The 22,402-nt window shown below is 40.9% G+C and overlaps 1 protein-coding gene across 1 annotated transcript in view; it reads left to right on the top strand.

Annotated features, from left to right (window-relative positions):
- The window catches only part of AK5 (adenylate kinase 5), a 147,650-nt gene that overhangs the window by 95,582 nt on the left and 29,666 nt on the right, over positions 1-22,402 (top strand). Inside the window, exons 9-10 of the mRNA XM_077824575.1 lie at positions 8,973-9,015; positions 9,895-9,939. Of these exons, the coding sequence (XP_077680701.1) occupies positions 8,973-9,015; positions 9,895-9,939 (88 nt within the window). The remainder of the gene's footprint in view (positions 1-8,972; positions 9,016-9,894; positions 9,940-22,402) is intronic.

Here is a 22,402-nt window from a genome sequence, read left to right as displayed (position 1 = left end):
TCTTCAGTAAAGGAAAAATATTTAAAGATATACTCTGCTTACCTTCTCATAGCATAAATTAAAATTTATACATTGTGACGAGACGGCCAATGTTCATATGGTGGGTCCTGGGCTTTTCTTGGGGGAGGCTAAGACACCACCCCTTATCCCTGCTCTTGGGTGCCGAGGGCCCCGCTAGTGGCCCAAGAAGGTCATAGAGGAGGGAAGTGGGGGAGGGGTCTGGGTTTGCTCCTCGCTCTGAGTCCCAGCCCCTCTAAACCCCCTTAGGTGGGGTTACCCTCAGTCCTTAGACCTGGAGGGAGGGAGTCTCCTTGTCCTGCTGGGGCAGGGTCTCCCTTACTTCAGTTCTCTGGTCTTCACAACATACTTCCAAGCTCCAGTCCTCTCTCCTTCCTCCTCCTCCTATGACTGCCTGAAGCAGGGGGTTTCATTAGGTTCCTGACAGGGCCTTAATTGACAACAGGTGCTCCAATTAACCTGCAGCAACCTTCCCTAGTCTACAGGGAACCACGCTTTAATTAGCCTAGGGTTTATATATTTTCCCTCTAACACTCTACCACTTCTCCCTGGCCCTCCTGTATCACAATATATATATATTATACACACACACACACACACACACACACACACATGTTTATCTCAAATTTTCTTATGGAGTTTTGTAGCAATTTGAAATTTTGTGAAATATTGTTTCCAGTCTGTCCATTCTGAAAGTCTATCAAAGATAAAATTCTCTGAGGCATTGAAGAATGGCATGTTGATGAGATCCTGCAACATTTGTTGTATATTTTCCCCCTTCTGTCCCCTTCTTCCTTCTGTTTCTGTTCCCTTCTGACACCATGTCATTTACACCTTGTACACCATAGACTTTTCTATCAGATATGGACTGACTACAGAGCTTCCTTCCCTGGGAGATGCACCAGAAAGGTGTTCAGGTTAAGAGGCATTAATGACCAGTCCATGGACTGGCACCGATCCCAGAGATCTCCTTGGTGCACAGTATAGAAAGGCAGTAAGCTGGTCCCTGGTATCAAAAAGATTGAGAAACACTGCTTTAATTCATTGCCAGGAATGGCTGTTGTGAACTTAAGTTTGATTTGAAGCACGCATGTTCCATATTGTAATACTGGTCATTGAAAATACTTCTGGTTCTGGTTTAATGCAATTCTATTGACACAGGAAAGGAACTATAGATATCAGTGTCACCACTACAGTTGGCTACTCTACTTGTTCAGATGTCCAAAATTCATCATTGGATGCAACAGATAGCCTCTCTTCTTAGTACCAGAAAGTGAATCAAATAATATTCCTTCCCATTTTGTTGCTGAGGGATGACCTCTATGACCCTCATTTGGAGGAGAGAGAAAGCAGAGTAGTTTCTCATGAGGTTCCCTTGGGGCATTGGGAAGCAGATGCGTGGCTGTCATGGAGTGTGACTGTATAAAGTAACCTCTTTCAACTTTCTTTACAATTTCCAATGTTAGATTTAGGAGAGAAGAGCGGGACAGAGAGAACAAAGCTCTTGGAGGGCTGTTTGAAATCCCCCCTAGCATCAGAACTTTCCTTATGGAATGATACTGTTGAGTCTGTAGACATCAAGCCTTTTGGGGGGTCTGAGGCTGCTGTTCCCGGACTCAGACCAGGAACTCCAGTGTGCCTGAATGCTTTGTAAACTATGAGCAGATATATGCCTAGTAGATCACACCTACATGCATTTTAGATCATCAGATGAACTCTAAAACCACGCAGAATATACCTGAGACTGGATCATCTTGAAACAAGCAAGTCATACATCCAAAACTTCCCCTGCTGACAGCCACCTCATGATGCTTTCTGATTCCCAGGCAGGTCTCCCCATATTATTATTAATCCCTCGGAAGGTTTGGCATCCTTTGCTGATCTTCAGGGGTACCAGCTGCAAACATTTTGGATCTTGTTTTAATACTACTCTACAAACAACAACTATACAATAGACACAGAGCAGAATTGGCAAGTGGATTGAATTCAGAACTGTAACCTGGATTGCCTTGCTGCCGTAGCCTCCGATTTGGATGGCTCACAGACTGCCACCAGCAGGCAGGTCACTCCCAGATGTGTTTGTGTGACTGCAGCCTGCCAGTCACAGCCTGGCTCTCACCAGCCTGGGTTACACTGAAGGGTCATCCCAACACACTCCCAGTCTTTAATTTTTCCCCAGAAAAGTACGTCTTCTACAGTAGAACCTCAGAGTTATGGACACCTTGGAAAGGGAAGTTGTAACTCTGAACAAGCCATTATGGGATGTTCCTCAGGGTGGACTGCTTGGAGGGGGGGGGGAATCGCAGCTCTGCAGTGGCTGCCCAGTGAGTGGGGGTGGGGAAAGGCAACTGGTTCTAGCCCCCTGGCTGCAAGGGTGATAAGTGAGGCATCTGGGGCACCGCAGTGTCAGTGGGCATGTAGTGCAGGCTCTGGCATTTTAAATCTGAGCTGCTCCTCCAGAGTGCAGCATGCAGGCAGGAGCTCGTGCTCTGGCTCCTTCAGCTTATGCTCCAGGCCAGGTTTCAGTAGCAGCTTGGAAAGTTTCTTTCCCAGGGCTCTGAGCTTACAAGCTTGTCCCGCTCCTAGCCAGGGGGAAGGGAGAGGGGAAAACAGCATTCACCACCTCCTACCTGTAAGTGGCTGCCCCACACCATGGCGAGTAGGGGATAGGATGGGGACAGGCAGCCCAAGATGTGCCTATCTTTAAGATGCAACACGGGCTCAGTACAGTATTTACTTTTTTACCCTGTCTCTGCTGCTGCCTGATTGGTTACTTCTGATTTCACATGGTGTCTGGTTGACTGGTCAGTCCGTAACTCTGGTGTTTGTATCTTTGAGGTTCTACTCTACTGCCCAGCCCTCTCCTGGACAGTCCAAATATACTAAGTATATTCCCTTTAAGGGAATAACAAGCTGCTGGATATTATCTTAACTAGAGTTACTCAGACACTAAGTTAAATACACTGGATTAGATAAAACAAGTTTATTAACTACAAAGAGATAGATTTTGAGTACAAGTAATGAGGCATAAAAAGTCAGAATTGGATGCAAGAAAAAGAAAGATAATCCCCTTCTAGTGCCTGACAAACTATATTAAATTAAAGCAAAGTTTCTCACCACATGCTTCTAGCAGAATTAGTGACCAAATGCTTCAGGTCAGGATCCCTTCCCCAGAGTCCAACAGCTGTTTCCTTTCTCTTCTGGGGTGCGAATAATGAGATAGACAAAAAGAGAGAGAGAGAGAGAAAGTTCTTGGGGTGTTCAACTTTTTTTTTTTTGGTTTAAAACAGTTTTTACTCCCACTTTGAAAAACATTTTCAGCTGAGAACAGGGTGACAGGCAGTCTGGTGGAAGAAGGATGTTCCCTGCTGGGCTTTTTCACCTGTGTGACCTCTTCCCCCTTCCTGACTGATGACTGTTTACTGCTTAAATGCAAATTAAGACAAGCATACACTCCTTTGTTCAAGACAGGTCTGTTTGACTAGTTTGGTGCTAGGTGAATACGTATTTTTATCACCATATAGGGGAATTTTTTTATTTTATGCATAAAGCTGCTATACACATTTTACCATGATATTAAGGATTAGCAAGTTATGAGTTTTCAAATTATCTCACAAGGCATACCTTGTATAAAGATTATTACAAATAGCGTGAGGGTGTGAACATAGGGTGTAGTCCCTCACAGCCCTACAGCATGACGTTTAATATCCCTTCAAGAATTTTTGTTAGCAATAACAATTATACCTCTGGATATTCTTGAAATCTTTTTGCTATGATAAAAATTGACCATTTAATCTTATTTATTTTCTCTCTCCTAGCCAATTTCTGATCCATGACAATACTTTTCTTCTTCCTTCATGACTACTTAGTTTCTTTAATGTCTTGTAGGTGACCATGTCAAAGACCTTTTAAGTCTAAATTATGCAACTAGTTCTCTTTTATCCACTGCTTTGAACACATTCAAATAATAAATGAAATAAATAATAGACTAGTAAAACATGATTTTCCTCTGACACATCAGCTTTCTCCATATCTGTTCATATCCCCTGTGCTGGTCTTTATTTTCTTTCAGAACACATTCACACACACTTTAAAAGCACCATCCATTATAAAAACATTCCACTTTCTTTATATGAATGTGATTTATGAGTCACAATTGACCATTATCACCACCTACAAAGATCTGAGTAGTGCTATAACATTCCCTCTAATATGCTGTGACTTACTGTCAACCCATTTTATTATAACAGTTATTTCAAGTCCCAATCATTACACTCAGAAAGTTAAACATATTAACCTATAACAATATTCAATATAGATTAACTACCTTCTAATGAATTAAATGACAAGAAAAGGTCTTATTATAACCCAAACTATATAACAGGACATTGTTTTATCAATATTTCTGCTATTATCATTAGATCACATCCATGGTAACTTATTGTACTCCTGATATTATACTTCCAACAGCTAATAATCATCTCAGTCTAAAATCTGTCTTCCCAATTTGAAAAAGGTAGGATATGTACTCTGTTTGTTCAGTTATAAGCAGCTAGATCCCCTCTACCTGATGATCCTTCAGACAGTACGATTACATCTGTTAGTTGGGTTCAAGTGCAATTGTCCAACCCAAGAACTCTGTTATAATCCACCACCAAAGAATAAACTATATTTATGGACAACCTTACCTTGACCTACCTGCACCAGTAACACTGGACTAGAAACTGCCCATCAAATATCTCTATTAAAAGATAGATATCCCCTAACCTCAGTATGAGTTACATGAGCCTCAGCTAAATGGAAACAGCTGGCTCAAGAATATAAAGACATTTCTACTACTGAATCGCTATATTCCTGATGGTCGTCTCTTACAATGAACCACTTTCAACCTAATTATTCCTGGCACCACCTTTTCAGTTCCTTTCCTTATGTGATCATTAGCCAAGTCTTACAGTTCTTCTCCAGAGCCCTCTGGTATACAGGCAGAGCCCACCATCATCACTGCAAGCCAACAAATCCTTTACATCTTAATCACTTTCAAGACCCATCTGCTAAAAATTAAGACATATAAATAAGTATTTAAATTAAAATCTTAGTTGACTGGCTTAACCACTGACATAAGCCCCTGCCTACCCTATACAAAACGACAGTCCAAGAGAAATCTACTCACCAACTGCTCCTAGTCTAACATGGTCACATCACATAACCGCTTCAAGAGTGTGCAGATCCTGTAACTGAATTCCATACAGCAAGAGTCTAGCTCTCCACCCACATCAACACAGGCTTCCTGTGGGTTTGTTTTTTTTTGCAGGGGGGAGGGAAGAGGGCAAAGGAGAATCAATCTATGAGTAGGGTTTAATACCTAGAACAATGGAAACCACCTAAGAAAACTAAAGCACCAAAATCAAATCCAGAGTAATCTTATTTTCTAATTATTTTAAGCCTCCTTAACTTTCTCTCTTGGCTCTCCAAAGACTAGAGTCAGTGTGGATTCTTACCTTTCAGAGTTCATAGTACCTCTTTGCCCTGTAGTCCAGTATTGTACTGTGGACCTCACTGCATCATTTCAAAATCAGTATGATTGAATGCTATGAGAGACATTTTCATAGGATAACTGTAAATCCAAATTGTAGTCTTAAGCAGAGGAAACCTATTTTGGATTATGGCAGTTCAGTGGGCCAATGCTGATACAATTCTCAAATCCATGCCCGGGGAGCACAGTCTCACAATCCCTAATGTCTCATTGGGGAAACCCTGTGGGTAAAATTTAAAAATAAAATAAAATCTAGTGAAAATGGCATAATTCTACACAAGAAAATCAGCATATATGCAAATAAGAGTACAAGCAAATATTTTTGAGGTAATGGTTTTTGATCAATGATTCCTGGTGTATACTATTTATCTACTTGAATTTTAATGAATACAAATACCACTTATTACTTTCCTGAACCCGGATTGAAGACTCACAAATATTGATCTTTTCTGGCACATAACTAATCCTAGAAGAGATATTGCCTGCCCAACAGGAAACTGAGAAGTTCATTTAGCTTCACTGCTGCCTCCTGGGATGTATTTACAATATAAGGAACTTCCAGTGCAAAAAATTATAGCTCCGATTGACTTAAACTTTCCTTCACCTTCTCAACAACTGAGAAGCCTGCAAGGGTCCCAGTCTGTTTAATGTAATTTCATTTGAGGAGTTGTTGGAGAGAAAAAAGAGCTGATTATGTGAAAGGATGGCAGTAACTTCTTTTTCATTTGAATGGTAGGTAAAATTGTGACTAAAGGCATGCAAAAAAGAAGGGGTGGGGTGGGGACTGTTTTGGTTAGCTAACCTACATCAGCTAACTCTAGTTAAAATAGCAGTGAAGAAACTGGCAATTCAGCTTTTAACTCATGTTCAGGGGCAGTAAGTTGTATGGGTCTCTGATGCCCGGGCTCCAGCAAACTCAGGACTGGGGAGGGACCCCCATTCCCCCGGAGCTTGCTGCTGCTGGCAGGGAGAAGGCTGGGGGGAGTCCTCCTCTCTGGCCCCCAACCCCGGAGGAGCCTGCCTGCTGCACCCCAAACTCCTCATTCCTGGCCCAGCCCCATGCCCCGCACCCCCTCCCACACCCCAACCCCCTGCCCCAGCCCAGAGCCCACACCCAGCACCCAAATTCCCTCCCAGAGCCCACACCCCCTCCTGCACCCCAACCCCCTGCCCCAGCCCAGAGCCTGCACCCAACACCCAAACGCCATCCCAGAGCCCGCACCCCAAACCTCCTCCTGCACCCAAACTCCCTCCCAAAGCCTTAGACAGGTGTGGGGGGGGACTTGGACCCAAAAATTATACAAACCTGCCACGCCTGCTCACGTTAGCAGCTTGAATTAAAGTGGATAGGAGAGTCTGTGATTGAACTCAAGTTGCCAAACTGAGTTAAAAGCCAAGTTGACTATGTACTTACTGCTGTTTTGATCTGAGTTAAGAACACACTTTTTTTTGGCAGTGCAGACATTCCCTAAGAGTTTGATTATTTTTTTTTAAAAGAGACCTCAACTTAGCCTTCCATTTTGCACCCACAATTTTTTAGCTACAAATAATTTTTCCTGCAATTATTTGCATTCAAACCTACCAGTGCAAAATGAGAGGCTGCTTCTAAAAACCAGACCCTTAATATTTTATGCCTATCTTCTTCAGAGCCGGAAGGTTGATTATGTTATTCCCTCAAAAAAAGTCATACTAGATGAAGATGTCAGTGTGGAGCACCCTGCAATTTAAGCCCATTCCTTCTTGTCCTATCCTCAGAGGTCAAGAAGAACAATTCTTCTCTTTCCTCCATGTAACAACCTTTTATGTACTTGAAAATTGTTATGTCCCCCCTCTTCTCCAGACTAAACAACCCCAATTTTTTTTCAACCTTCCCTCATAAGGCATGTTTTCTAGACCTTTAATAATTTTTGTTGCTCTTCTCTTCTCTTTCTCCAATTTGTCCGCATCTTTTCTGATTGTAAGGTGCCTATGTCAAAGACTTAAAAATACTATAAATCAAATAAGGAACAGTAGCCCCATGACACAGAATAACGTTAAATAACCAGGCAGCACAAAATAAGTAGTTAACCACACTCCTCACTTCTCCCATACATTCTCCTCTAACAACATTTGCTGCTTCGGCAGCACTTGCAGTTTGTCCTGAAGGTCAACAGATTCAGGCTTTTTCAGACCAAAGACAAAACCACTCCAAATCCACATTATATCTTTGAACACAAGAGCCTTTATTGTGGCCAGGAAGGTTCAAAGACAGTTTGCATAACCATCCTTGCAGGAGCTCACCTAGCTGTCCTTTTCCCCTAGGCATTTCCTTACCACTCACATCTTTATCTTTGTTGGGTTCAGGGGATACATCATCTTTTCTGACCCTGCATTCTATGGAAGAAGTTGTCACTGATGTGTGCAGGCTGTGGAAGAGAAAGCACAAAGCCATCCTTCTTTGTTCCTCCATGCCCCTCCATACAGGGGTCAGTCACAGTCACTTCACTCTCCTGGGTTACAGGAAGTGCTCTCCTATTACTGCCCCTGGTTTGTTGGAAAAATAGTTTCCTGACCAGCTCTAGTCAGGAGTTGAGAACATGCAGCCAGAGGGCTTACTACAAGTTCGCATAAAATAGATGTAACATACTCCAGAACTGAGGACTATAGCTAAGGACAACTTTTTACCTGGATGGGTCTAGTGAGTCTGCCAGAGAACCTCTGAACTCATTGTTTCTGCTACATATACAAATGGCATATTTTACAAAAACAAACACACTTGCCAAAACTTCATGTTCATCTGACCATTTTGGCAGAGGAGACTTCTCCTGAGAGCCCAAACAACGCCCAAATGGGCAAGAGAGGTCACTGCAGAGTAATGCAAGGTAGATTTCTTCTCCCTCATGATGCCATCAAAGCACGCCCATTTCCTACTACCTCAAGAGAGAGGGTCATAGTTCAAGCCCTGAACTCCAGTTTCCTGAGAGTTAGTGCAATATATTGCGAGGGGCAATACGGTAATTTCATCTTTATAACACATACTTCACACACTATAACTCACTCTACTGTTACTTATCCCATGGTTGACCTGGAAACATGTCCACCATTTACTATGGGAAGCTATTTAGTATGCATACTAGCTGCCTCTGAAATACTTAGCCACTATATGGCTTAACACTATAGTTAACCAGTCGTTGCAGCAATTACAGCATGGGCCAATATCAATCAACGTGAGCTACCTTGGGTTCCTTGTATGCATGCTCTGCAGGGAGAAATAAAGCTACATTAATAGAGTTCCTTTGTAGCCATTGTTACTGTATATTTGAGTAGGCACAAAAATTGGAAAATCATCTTTCACGTGGTTAGTTTTAATATCCACAGGTACATGAAGAACACACAAATTATGCAATAACAATTCTAAAAATGTCAATTCCTTAATTAACAGGCAGATGACCCATCAAATCTCTCTGAATATGAGAACACAGGCGGTGAGTTTCTTCTTAAGTATAGACTAATGTATTCATTATGATCCTTTCAGTTCCCCCTTTAGTATAATCAAGTACATCATAAGTATAATAAATTGCATCCAGATTTTTTTTAAATGAAAGAGGTATGCATTTCAGCTGCTGATGGAAAGAACATTTGATTGTGTGAAAGTATGTCAGAGAGTTACTTCAATTCCCATTCAAACCATTGGACCCAGACTTATTCAGAAGTCTTACTATTAAGCCAAAAACAGCTTTCAGAATTTGGCAAACAGTTATTAAAGGCTGAGTTGGCAGGATTCTAAGAGCAGCCTGAGTGTTAATGAACACCCTCAGCTAGTGATATCCCATAATTCGAAATGTGCAAGTCAGAGGTGAGTTGCTTCTAGTCTGGCTGAATTTAAGATTAAATTTCCTTTTAGTCAGAAATGTGGAGCACTGAATGCAAAAACCTAAAAGGATATGGAAATGGTTATATATGAACTTTAATCAAATTATACTTTTAGAATAAAAGCAAAAAAAAAAAAACATGGTGGCTCATGATGCATATTATTCTTATCTCAAGAGCAGTTTGATTCTTTTTAATTATTATGATTTTGCCATATTTAGCTAAGGTGTGCATATGAAAGGGCTGTCATTGTTTCCATGTAAGATATATTTTTATCATTTCTGCAGTGACTGTTACAAAACTGGGACATAAGTGAGCTTGTGAGTAACAGTTCATTTCAGAATAAAGAACATTCTAGTAGAAAACAAAAGCTACTTTAAATCAAAAAGTTACCTTGAAAACCTTGCTAGGTGTTATATAACAGTGTATAGAAAGACCAGAAGATTAAAGTCAGTAGTTGCTGCCAATAAAACAAAGATTTTATTTTTATTTAGATTTTACAGAAGATTTAAGGAAATCTAACATCATTTTTGTAGTTGGTAAGTAAGAGCCTTAATATAACTGTTCCATTTGAAGCTGTTAACAATGGGTCATACAGCTTTGATTTTTAATGTATGTAGATGAAGTACTGAATGTGGGGGGACAAACACTGACTGACGAGCTTCACTTGCTGCTCCTCAAAATCTGGCACACCAAAGAAATCCCTGCTGACATACATGACTTACATAAGCTGACATCATCACCATTTTCAAAAAGGGAGACAGGGCCGACTGTGGCAACTATCGAGGCATTGCCCTCCTCTCCATTGCTGGGAAAATCCTTGCCAGAATCTTACTGAATCGCCTGCTCCCTCTTGCAGAGGAAGTACTTCCAGAGTCCCACTGTGGCTTCAGACCAACATGAGGCACCATGAACATGATTTTTGCAGCCAGGCAGATCCAGGGAAAATGTCAAGAACAACACCAGGAGCTGTATATGGCCTTTATCGATCTGACCAAAGCCTTCGACTCCATCAACCATGAGGCTCTGTGGAAAATCATGTCAAAGTTTGGCTGCCCAAGCAAATTTATCACCATTGTAAGACTCCTCCATGACCAGATGACTGTCTCCATCCTGTGCAGTGGCTCCACCTCTGAGCCCTTTGTTATCTGAACTGGCGTAAAACAAGGCTGTGTACTGGCACCCACCCTTTTCTCCATTTTCTTAGTCTTGGGTTAGTGTTTTCATAGTGGCTGTCTACCACAGGGCACTGGCATCCAAGATCGGATTGACGGCAACCTCTTCAACCTTTCTTGTCTCTCTGCCAGAACTAAAGTAATATCAGCAACAATAACTAAACTCCAGTACGCAGATGATTGTGCTGTAGCTGCACACTCAAAGGAGGATCTACAAACAGCCCTTAATTGCTTCTCTGAGGCTTACAAAAGCCTAGGGCTAACTCTGAACATTGACAAAACAAAAGTTCTCCACCAGCCAGTCCCCAGTCAATCATCAGACCCAGCAAGAAAAGAACTAGAAAATGTAGAATACTTTGCCTACCTTGGCTGCCATCTCTCACAGAGGGCAGACAATGATGTCGAGATTCAGCACAGAATTTGCTGTGACAGTCTTGCCTTTGGCAGACTGTCTTGCCAAGTGTTCAACAATCACAACATCAGAACACATACCTGACTTTTAGTTTATAAAGCTGTGGTAATCCCAACTCTCCTCTATGGCTGTGAGACTTAGGTGACCTTTAGAAACACCTGAAAACCCTGGAACGCCAGCACCCGCACTTTCTTCAGAAGATTCTCAACGTGAAGTGGGAGGATCATCATGTCAGTGTCCTCACAGAGGCCAACATCTTCAGTGTTGAGGCCTTGATTATCCAGTACCAGTTGAGGTGAAGTGGGCACTGTGTATGCATGCTTGATGTATGCTTACCAAAACAACTACTGTATACCCAACTCACCAAAGGAGAAAGGAAATGAGGAGGCCAAAAGAAACGCTTTAAAGACACCCTCAAGATAGACATCAAGAGATGTGGTATCAACAGCACCCATTGGGAGACAGCAGCCCAGGATATGGATAACTAGGGCCAGCTTGGGCTGCACTGCTGCAGCTGCACCTGGGGCCGAAGCGGGCTGTGCGTGGGGCTGGCCTGGGGTGCGCTACCCCGGCTGCTCTGGCCGCACCTGGGGCCAGCCTGGGCCTCTCTGGCCATGGCACCCCAGCCACGACTGGGTCCAGGCACCCCACCTGCAGCAGGTTGGGCGCCCCTCCCCCAGCAGGTCTCTGAGAGGGTTCCCTAGGCGCCTGCGTGGCGGTAAACAGGCTGGTGCACAGCCGCACAGTTTACAGGGAACTTAGGTTGTAAGCCCAGTCTCTGAGGCTTCATGACCATGTGAAATGGGCCATCGTCCTTTTCATTCCTTCTTTTGTGAAATGATCACTGTAAATACAGGTTCCCATCCTAAACTTAATTAACTTAATGCATACCACTAATGCCATTAAAGTTCGGAGGGCTAATCCTAGCACGTAAAGTTAAGTACATGTGTAAGTCTATGCAGGATCAGGGACTAGTTTGTATTCAGTTTATTGAAATCTCTTGAAAAAAGGTATTATATCAATGTCAAGTATGTAAAATTACAGTGATCTAATTAGTGTACAGTTTTTTAACTAATTAATTACACAAAAACATTTACAAGTTTCTGAACATTTTGTACTAAGGTTTTGAAGAAAAGAATTGAGAAAGATTTTTCCTGGGTCAGGCAGGAGTGTACAGGATCACATTACAGCAGGGAGAAAGAGCAACAAATTTGAGCCCCTGGGGGTAATTCCCAATTTTTTAAAAAAAGTATATATTGTTACATGAAAATTAATTATTTGTTCCTCTGGTTGCTCCACCATAGGATGTACATGCACCTGTGCACTTGTGATTGGAAATTTTAGCTAGCAATGTCTGAGAGTCCACACCTGTGCACCATACATCTTTGTGCTCTGGTGCAAGGTTATGTAGGGAGATGTGAACCTGCTTTCACTCCGGTTCCTTCTCAGCTGCCCTTGGGTCAAGACAGATCATAACAGTGTCTGCTGCTAGCTTTGCAGTTCCTTCTTTGTGTTCTTTATGTTACTTTTCATTAGCACACTTTGTGCTTTCAGAGGTGTCTTCCTCCCTTGAACTCTTCTTTCTGCAGTCAGGGCCTTCTGCCTTTGGCTGTTCCCTTGATGGAACAGGTTATGCCAAGTACTCCAGGTTGCAAGCCTTGTCAGACATGCTACAGGTCTTTCTCCCTCAGTGACAGACATTCCAGCTGCCTCAGAGTCCCACATACCATCCAAATCCAAGGTCTGAACCGGCTTTAAAAAGCAGATCTGTCCAGACCCTTGCACCTCAGGGTAGACAGAAGCGCCTTCTCATGGAGCGCTCATTGAGATCCAATCCCACCCTGTACATCAGCCTCAGCCACTCAGGTCATTCCAATGCCTTCAGCCTCAATTAAAGATTGTGGGCAGCTCCAAAATCGAATATTCCAAGGAAGAGTCCACAGTACCTAGAGGGACTCCTAGAAGAAGGGAAGTCATCTCCATGGCCAGAACTCAGGGAGAGTATGGTTACTGTTGAGGCTTGTGTCTCAAGCCCCAGTACCCATTAAGATGAAGCCCATTTCATCCCATACCAAGGGATCTCCTAGAAAATCACAGCCATTAGTACTGAAGTTGGTACTAGAAGATGAGCCCTCCGGACACAAAAAGAACTCTAAGGGACTCCTCTAAGAAGCCTATATTGACCTCAGTATCCTCCTCGTCAGGTTATAGCCATAATGACCATACCTCAGCACAATCCCCAATACCTTTGTCCTCAGCGCACTACCTACAGGGCACAAGGACTGCACCTGCGTACCATCCAAGTTATGGCGGAACACTGCCCAGGCTCCATGGTACCGATTAGGTTTCTTTCTCATGAGGACCTCTTGATCACAGAGGAACTAGACTCTCCCTCTCAGATCCCTTCCTGGTACCATCCCACCTGTCAGAATTGGAGCTTTCACATGTGCCATATATATATAGCCAGCTTCCCAAAGGTGTATCTCTTTGCAAAACCATCCAGTGGAAACTGCAGACACTTTTGCTTATGGTAGTCACAACTCAATGGGGAATACCCTCTTAGTCACCTGGCATTACACCCTCCTTTGTGCCTACCCTCCGACACTTGATCCTCAGGGTTCTAAACAGGAACAAGTGGTAGAAATTTTCATAGCTCCAAGTTGGCCATGACAAGTCTGGCTCTCAAACCTGCTTAGTGTTTCCCTGTGAATGCCACTCTGATAATGGATCTCCTGACCCAAAACTTAGGCACAACAGACCAACATTTCTGTAACTCAGAGCTTGGATCCTTAATGGTTCTTGGTCATAGAATTGGACTGTTCCCCCAAAGTTAAGACAGTACTCCTGGGAAGTAGGAAACCTGCCATTAAGAAAACCTACCTGCAGAAATGGAAGCATTTTCAGGTCTGGCGTACTCATTGATCAATAACTCCTATGGAATGTCCACTCAGGCATTGTTGACTACCTGCTGGACTTGAAATCACGAAGTTTGTTGTGGAGCTCTGTTAAACTGCATCTTGTGATCATAATGGGATTTCACCCTCCTGTCACAGATTGTTTTTGTACACTGTACCAGTCAGGTTCTCTCAAAGGTTTGTCTAATCTGTTTCCATAAATCAAGGAGCCTACCCCTCCTTGAGACCTTAACCAGGTTCTTAATGCACAAGTAAGTAACCTCTCCATTTGCATATTAATTCTTGTAAATTACAACCATGAATTCTGAAATAAAGCCATGCAAATTAAGGTTTTGCAAAGATCAAAAGACCACATTTCTGTACTACAGTTTTTTTAAGCCCCGTTTTTGTACTAAATATGAATAGACCCTGCTCATCACTAACCTGTATGTATATAAAAACCCTTGAAAAAGTGAGGTTGGACTATTACACCATTGCTATGGTAACCCAGAACTTTCATACAGGGAAAATGCACAATGTTTTGCTTCATACTTTTTAAAAAACTGCAATCCTATGTCATATAGTTACAGCAACACTTTTTCTCTCTCTCTTATTTCATTGAGAACTCATACGTGGGTTTGTACAAAACAAGGAACTGTGAAGTGATCTGTAACAAATGTAAGAAATTGTATCTGTTTGTGAGCTGTCCACACTCAGACAATGTTTCTCTCACATATATTCTTCAGTTGGTTGTTTTATGAATAATTCTTGACCAATCTCTCTTATTTGCAAGTAGTTTATTTAAAATATTCAACATATAAAATTATAGCTGTTTTTCCAGGAAACACACAGGCATATGATATGTTTCTTTTACCTTATTCCATCACCCTACCTCTTAGAATCAGGTATGATACTTGGCTAGACAAATTCAAAACTTCCTTTCCATTAAGCTAAAAAATTAAAGGAAAACACAAGTAAGCAGAATGGTTCTTGGGCATAGAACATAAAACATTCTGACGTGATGAGGTTAAGTATCTAGATGACAGGCTGAAAAAGAGAAGCATAACTGACAGAAAAGTACAGATCAGTAAATTTAGTTTATCACAGATCCTAAAGACTAAGGCTAGGGATTGCAAAACATCTGGGAAAACACATTAATTTGAAAAAAAGGCACTAACCAGCATGATTTCATAAGGCATAGCTTTTGTCTGACATATCCTGTGCCATTTTTTAAAGAGAAGGCAGAAAGAAAGATGTAATGAAACAGGGAAGTAATCTACTTAAATAGGCCCAATCCTGCTGATCACCAAATTGTGGGAATAGCCCACTAAGAAGTTTCTGGCTTAGATCGAGCAGGCAGGTGAAGGACATGCTTTTCCGAATTAATCTGTATATTACCACTGTTTGCTATTCTGTTGGCCAAATCACAAGACATGATCCTCTTTTTTTTTTTAAAGTATATTTTTCAGTAAATTGCTTTTCAGAGAATCACGAACCAGGCAGGCATCATTCAAATTTCCCCAAGCAATCACCATTATGCACCTCATTTCTTATGTTTGGCACCCTATGCTGCTTTGTGCCAGTGTAACAGAAGTGAAGAGTTGTGCATACCCTTGACAGCATTGTTTTATGGGATTTGTAAGTGGTCTTCTTGTGGAGCCACCATGTTGTCACAGAAGAAGATTCCAATATATAGGTCCTATTTGTTTTCCTCGGAGTATTGATATTTAAACTGCTTGGCTGCCTGTAGGAGTACTTCTTTCATGGGCACAGTGGATGTTTCTCAAAGACACTATCTGGTCTCTGCAGATAATGAAACTCTGGCTGCTGTTATTAATTTCCTTGGAATAACGCACAGAGGGCTCAGTTCTACAAACACTCAAAAGAGCAGTCCCACTGAGGTTAATATCACGACTTACACAAGGAAGAGTCGCTATGTGAGTGTTTGCAAGATCACAGCCTAGCAGCCCAATCCAATCCCAGCTGAAGACAATGGCAGTCTTTATAATGACTTCACAGGGAGTTCAACTGAGCCCTTAAAAGTATTGTAAAGGAACTAGAAGCTGTAACAACAAATGCGAAAATTCTGCTCTTTTCACTGAGAAGGACAGAAGGACTCCTACTACCACAATTACCTTCAGTGAAGAAATCTAGACTTGCCATCCTACTATATTCCTGTCTTATAAGAAGGACTTTTAAAAAAATAGTGTTTTAATCGTTTACATAATAATTGAAATAAATATGACAAGTTGACAAGTTGAGACTGTTTATGAGATTAAAAAAATCACTAAGAAATCTAATTTCTCTCAAACGTCTCTAGTAAGGGAACGAAAACATGGACTGATTAGCAAAGATTTACACGAGGGTTAGAGTAGGAATTAATTGGAAATGCAGTCAAGTCAAATTAATTAGGCAACGACATCAATATTTTATCCAGACAACCAAAGCAAAGATATAGAATCAGAAGGGAAAAATGAGAGACATAACAACAGGGTAATAGACTACAACAAGATTAATTCATTGCATTTAAAAACACAAGCTGAAGAGACAATCATGAAATTAGATATAACTCAATAAATTAGCAAAACGTGGGGTTTTTTTGGATGCTAGTATTTTACATTTTTGTATTTATTGCCAATGACTTAAATTGACTATATCTCAGCTGCACATAGTAGTGAGCACCCTCACTGTCTTTGAACAGTGAAAATCTAGTGGACAGCTTTTAACCAGTTTCACTCACTTGATAGCCTAACACCACATCTAAGAAAACCAGCACTCATACTGGCTTCATGGGCGCACGCACGAGACATCCTCACCTTCTGCCAGAATTTGATACAATACAGTAGGTGACTGAAACAATCCTCACTCTAATCAATGAAAATATTTCCATTGACTTCATTAGCATCTGGATCAGATACTACTAGGCACTCAGCTGTATCTAAAGATTAATTAGTTCCCTTGCTAGCAGAGTTTTAAAAGTGTGTTTGTGGGCAAACTGGATCTAAAATGAGATTAAAGATGCATATTCTGTTTTGTAGGCATTTCCCCCATATATGGTATAGCCCTTCCCTGTGACAGTTGCTTAATAGTTTATATTAAATAACTATTTGAGGACTAGTGCGTGGCAGGGTTGGCCATTTAAATGATGCTATCAAATTGACCGCTTTGTAACGATCAGTGCCTACAATGAGTCCAGGGCTGAAGACAGTTTAACTACAAGAATAAACAGAATCAGATTGTTTTCAGATATGGCTCCAAAAGCTTTCTGAATGATACTGGAAATAGTTGGTCCCACTTATACTTAAGGCATTCTTAGCATGGTTCAGTTGCACCTATTGGCTTTGGCTGTTCTGGCAACATTTACCAAAGAAAAATAATATAGTAAAGTGTTGAAAATGCTAAATAGCAAGATTTTATTCATACCAGATATTTCAGGATTTTAATTCCTCAGTTTCTGACAGATCAGCTCAACAGAGCTAAGTAGTCCTCACAGGTGTGTTTCTTCAGCTAGGCTGTTTTCATGGTGTCTCACACACACACTTTTTTCTACTACACGTACCTTCAATGCACTGTGTCCAAACAATAGCAGAACATAGCACAGGTGTACCACAGGAGGAACCTGTCATACATCTACTCTCCTCAACCCAGCTTACCTTCAGTGCTTTCCCTCTACTTCATGTTCCTCCAAATGATATGTCCTCCCAGTTACTGAGACAATTGTCTCATTGGCCCAGGAGTTACGACCAACTGTCAGTAATCCCTACTACCAACAGGTTGATTAGCTCCAATTCAGCCGGTAGCCATCTTGGTGTTGCAGCAACTTCAGTGACCAGGATGCTACAGCTAGCACTCAGTCCAGTGAGCCGAAAACCGTTCCAACTGCCAGAGCGAGAAGATGATGACTGTTGCTTTCTGCAGTACTTCATGGGAGCTACTCCCCTACAATCATCCAGATTAAGCACTTGATATCCCTATAGCTTTTCCAAAAAGCACATGAAGATTACTTTCTGTTTTCAACCAATATGATCTTTAATACATAGTATTTCAGGAAGTGGCTTAAAAGTTATGGAATGTAACAACATATGGAGACTTTTTTAAAATTTGCATTCTGGTTTCTGAGCCTTTAGGATACACTCAGGTCACATTTTCAAGCTTTTCTCCACAATGGAAGGGCTAGGAAAATAGATGAAAGCCAAGATTCTCACGCTCACTTGACTCCAAGAGCTGGAACTTTAAATAAAACATCACATATCATGAAACTCTCAATAAAGTCACAAGAGTTGGCAACACTAAAGTGTCCTTAAGACATTTCACCTACTGATGCATTACTTTCTGTCTAAGAGGCTCTGGGATACTACGTTACAGGAGTCTGACTCCGTTTACAGACTCACTGTTTGTATCACACGCCTGACAGAGCACAGAATGTTTGTTCCCAAGATTTTTTACAGAGAGATGCAATAGGCTTTATTTCAGTGTGTGTGTGTGTGTGTGTGTGTGTGTGTGTGTGTGTGTGTGCACGCACACACACATGGGCTGTAAAGCAATTAAAAAAATTAATTGAGATTAAACATGCTGTTAAATAATAATAGAATACCATTTATTTAAATATTTTTGGATGTTTTCTACATTTTCAAATATATTGATTTCAATTACAACAGAATACAAAGTGTACAGTGCTCACTTTATATTTATTTTTCATTACAAATATTTGCAATGTAAAAAACAAAAGAAATAGCATTTTTCAATTCACCTAATACAAGCATTGTAGTGCAATCTCTTTATCATGAAGGTTGAACTTACAAATGTAGAATTATGTACAAAAAAAAAAGTGCATTCAAAAATAAAACAATGTAAAACTTTAGAGCCTACAAGTCCACTCAGTCCTACTTCAGCCAGTTGCTCAGACAAACAAGTTTGGTTACAATTTGCAGGAGATAATGTAGCCCGCTTCTTGTTCACAATGTCACCTGAAAGTGAAAACAGGTGTTCACGTGGCACTGTTGTAGCCGGCGTCTCAAGATATTTATGTACCAGATGTGCTAAAGATTCAGATGTCCCTTCATGCTTCAACCACCATTCCAGGGGACATGCGTCCATGCTGATGATGGGTTCTGCTCGATAACGATCCAAAGCAGAGCAAAGCGACGCTTGTTCATTTTTATTATCTGAGTCAGATGCCACCAGCAGACGGTTGATTTCTTTTTTTGGTGGTTCAGGTTCTGTAGTTTCTGCATCTGAGTGTTGCTCTTTTAAGACTTCTGAAAGCATGCTCCACACCTCGTCCCTCTCAGATTTTGGACGGCACTTCAGATTCTTAAACTGTGGGTCAAATGCTGTAGCTATTTTTAGGAATCTCATGTTGGTACCTTCTTTGCATTTTGTCAAATCTGCTGTGAAAGTGTTCTTAAAATAAACATGTGCTGGGACAACATCCGAGACTGCTATAACATGAAACATATGGCAGAATGTGGGTAAAACAGAACAGGAGACATATAATTCTCCCCCAAGGAGTTCAGTCACAAATTTAATTAACACATTATTTTTTTAACGAGCATCATCAGCGTGGAAGCATGACCTCTGGAATGGTGGCCAAAGCATTAAGGGGCATATGAATGTTTAGCATATCTGGCACGTAAATATCTTGCAATGCTGGCTACAAAAGTGCCATGAGAACGTCTGTTCTCATTTTCATGTGACATTGTAAATAAGAAGAGGGCAGCATTATCTCCCGTAAATGTAAACAAACTTGTTTCTCTTAGCGATTGGCTGAACAAGAAGTGGGACCAAGTGGACTTGTAGGCTCTAAAGTTTTACATAACTGCACTCAAAACCAGAACAATGTAACAAAAAAATCTACATTTGTAAGTTATACTTTTACGATAAAGTGATTGCACTACAGTACTTGTATGAGGTGAATAGAAAAATACTATTTCTTCTGTTTACCATTTTTACAGTGCAAATATTTGTAATCAAAATCAATATAAAGTGAGCACTGTGCACTTTATATTCTGTGTTGTAATAGAAATCAATATATTTGAAAATGTAGAAAAACATCCAAAAATATTTTATAAATTTCAGTTGGTATTCTGTTGTTTAACACTGTGATTAATTGCAATTAATTTTTTAAATCACAATTAATTTTTGAGTTAATCACTTGAGTTAGCATTTATATTATAAAAAATTAAAAGCTTGAATACACAAAAGGTTAGCATATTGGCAGATGCAACACAGACACACTGATGCCTCAAAGTGCTTTGATAGCCAGATGATTCCTTTCTAATCACTGACATGGCTTAAGGTTTTATTAGCAAAATCAGTCCTGAGCTGCACCATCCATTAAGAATATCCATTTTCTATTTTGGTAAGTGTGAATCTGCTCTCTCACTGAAGGAGATTCACATTTCCAACACAGATGGGTAAAGGATAAATAGAACATCAGCTAGCTAGGAGAGCCAGAGAAAGTGTTCCTGTTTGTAATTAACAATGTATTAAAGAAATCTAAGTGTCTCTAGCCTAATGATGATTTCCCCTGTATTATCTTTATTGATTGCATACACATAGCTGTAAGGATGGTCTTATAGTTTGATTTAGACACTGGACTGAGACTTGGAAGGATAGGCCTTCTGTTCTATGTTCTGCCACAGCCTTGCAATGCGATCTTGGATAGCTCACTTAATCCCTCTGTGCCTTGGGTTCCATATCCATGAAGTGAAGTAGTAATATTAGCCTGCTTCAAAAGTGTGTTGCAAGGGTAAATAAATTAATGTATGAGGTGATCAGATAATACAGTGGAAGGGGCCATAGCAATAGACACTCGTTTCTTTCTAAAAGTGTTAAATTACAAGGGAAGCTTAGAAGAATCTTATTCTTATCCACAACCTTTGTTCAATTTAACAGTTGGTATAAAACAGCTTTAAAAGAAGAGTGATAAGTCTTAAATGAAATATCGCTCCAATCAATGGCAAAAAGTGTTTTAACAACTTCATAAGCACTCTCTCTACTATATTTGTTGGAAGGAAGAAGTATGCTCCTGAAACAATATCATTTAAACAAAACACAAAAATAGTAATATTGTCTCTTTCTGCCCTTTTTGTGTGTGTGTGTGTGTGTGTGTGTGTGTACAAGCTAAAAGCAATAAATTCCGAACAGAAAAATACAAACCATACAAGACAGCATTTTTTATTCCTTCTGGTCTATATCACCCACTCACCCTTAAGCATTAACCAGTCCCTTTTTCTGGTGCTGAGCCCAATGGGGGTCAGCTGTGTCTAATTAGCTCACAGCTGAGAGAACCGCCCTCAGTGGATCTTGATTCATTGCTGGCAACTAACCCACCAAAGTCCAGCCCTTAGGCCAACTTGGCAGTATCCTTCCTTTGCTCTTGTCCATGGCTTATTAACTCTGATTTTACAAGTAAGACTCATCTAACAGCATGTATATTCATACTGGCACAGATCATGAACTACACATAATTCTCTCATCTAGTCTTTAAGCCACAGGTAGAACTGTGATAATAAGCCTTCTGGACCAGCAGCCAAAAGTGTGGGTGTTCCTAAGAAGAATATTAGAAGTGAACTCTCCCTACTCTTTGCATTGATTGGTTTAGATTTGTAAACTCTTATTGTTGGACCTTGCATTGATTGTTATACAATATGGAGGGATGTTCATCTGCAACCCCCAAAACTCCTTAGCTAGAGAGACCAACGTTTAGCAAATCAGGCAATGGGGACAGAGCATTCTGAACAGTGAGATGAAGAAAATGGAACTCCACCATGTGGCCCCACCTGCTCCTGGGCATGGTAGGAGGAAGTAGTTTCTGCACCTCCAAGACTACAGGGGCTACGACTGGCCCTTGAGTTGAAAGGTGGAAGCTTCCTTTCACCTTCTCCCTGTGCACCTGTACAAAGGCAAGCTCTAAACCTGAATATTTACTCCAATTTAATTACTGTGTTACTTTCTTACAATGGGGCAGTTTCTAATATAAAGAGCTACAACCTACCATCCTGCAGTCTTTGCACCTTCACTCGTGACTTGCATCCCTTCATTGTGAGTCCAATTCTGTGAGGTGCTTAGTGGCCTCATTCCCATTAAAAAAATGAGCTTCAGGCTTAAAAAAATAAAAAGCCTGCCCTCACAGCATACAAGCTCAAGGCTGTTAGCATTCTGGGACCTTTCCTGGCACAACTTACATTGTTTAGGGAACTGTGCAATTATTGGCAGGGAAGAAAACAAGAGGTAGAGGACAAAGAACTTCAAACATGGGAACAGTGTTATTGTACTTTCAATCACTGGGCTTCTTAGCTTCCCATCATGTTATTTGCATTCATATTTCTTGTACATTTCTTGCAAGGGTAAATAAATTAATGTATGAGGTGATCAGATAATACAGTGGAAGGGGCCATAGCAATAGACACTCGTTTCTTTCTAAAAGTGTTAAATTACAAGGGAAGCTTAGAAGAATCTTATTCTTATCCACAACCTTTGTTCAATTTAACAGTTGGTATAAAACAGCTTTAAAAGA

Source organism: Eretmochelys imbricata, chromosome 8 (assembly GCF_965152235.1).
Source record: "Eretmochelys imbricata isolate rEreImb1 chromosome 8, rEreImb1.hap1, whole genome shotgun sequence".
NCBI classification, from domain to species: domain Eukaryota; kingdom Metazoa; phylum Chordata; order Testudines; family Cheloniidae; genus Eretmochelys; species Eretmochelys imbricata.
The sequence above is the reverse complement of the archived record's forward strand: the minus strand, read 5'-3'. Positions and strand labels throughout refer to the sequence as shown.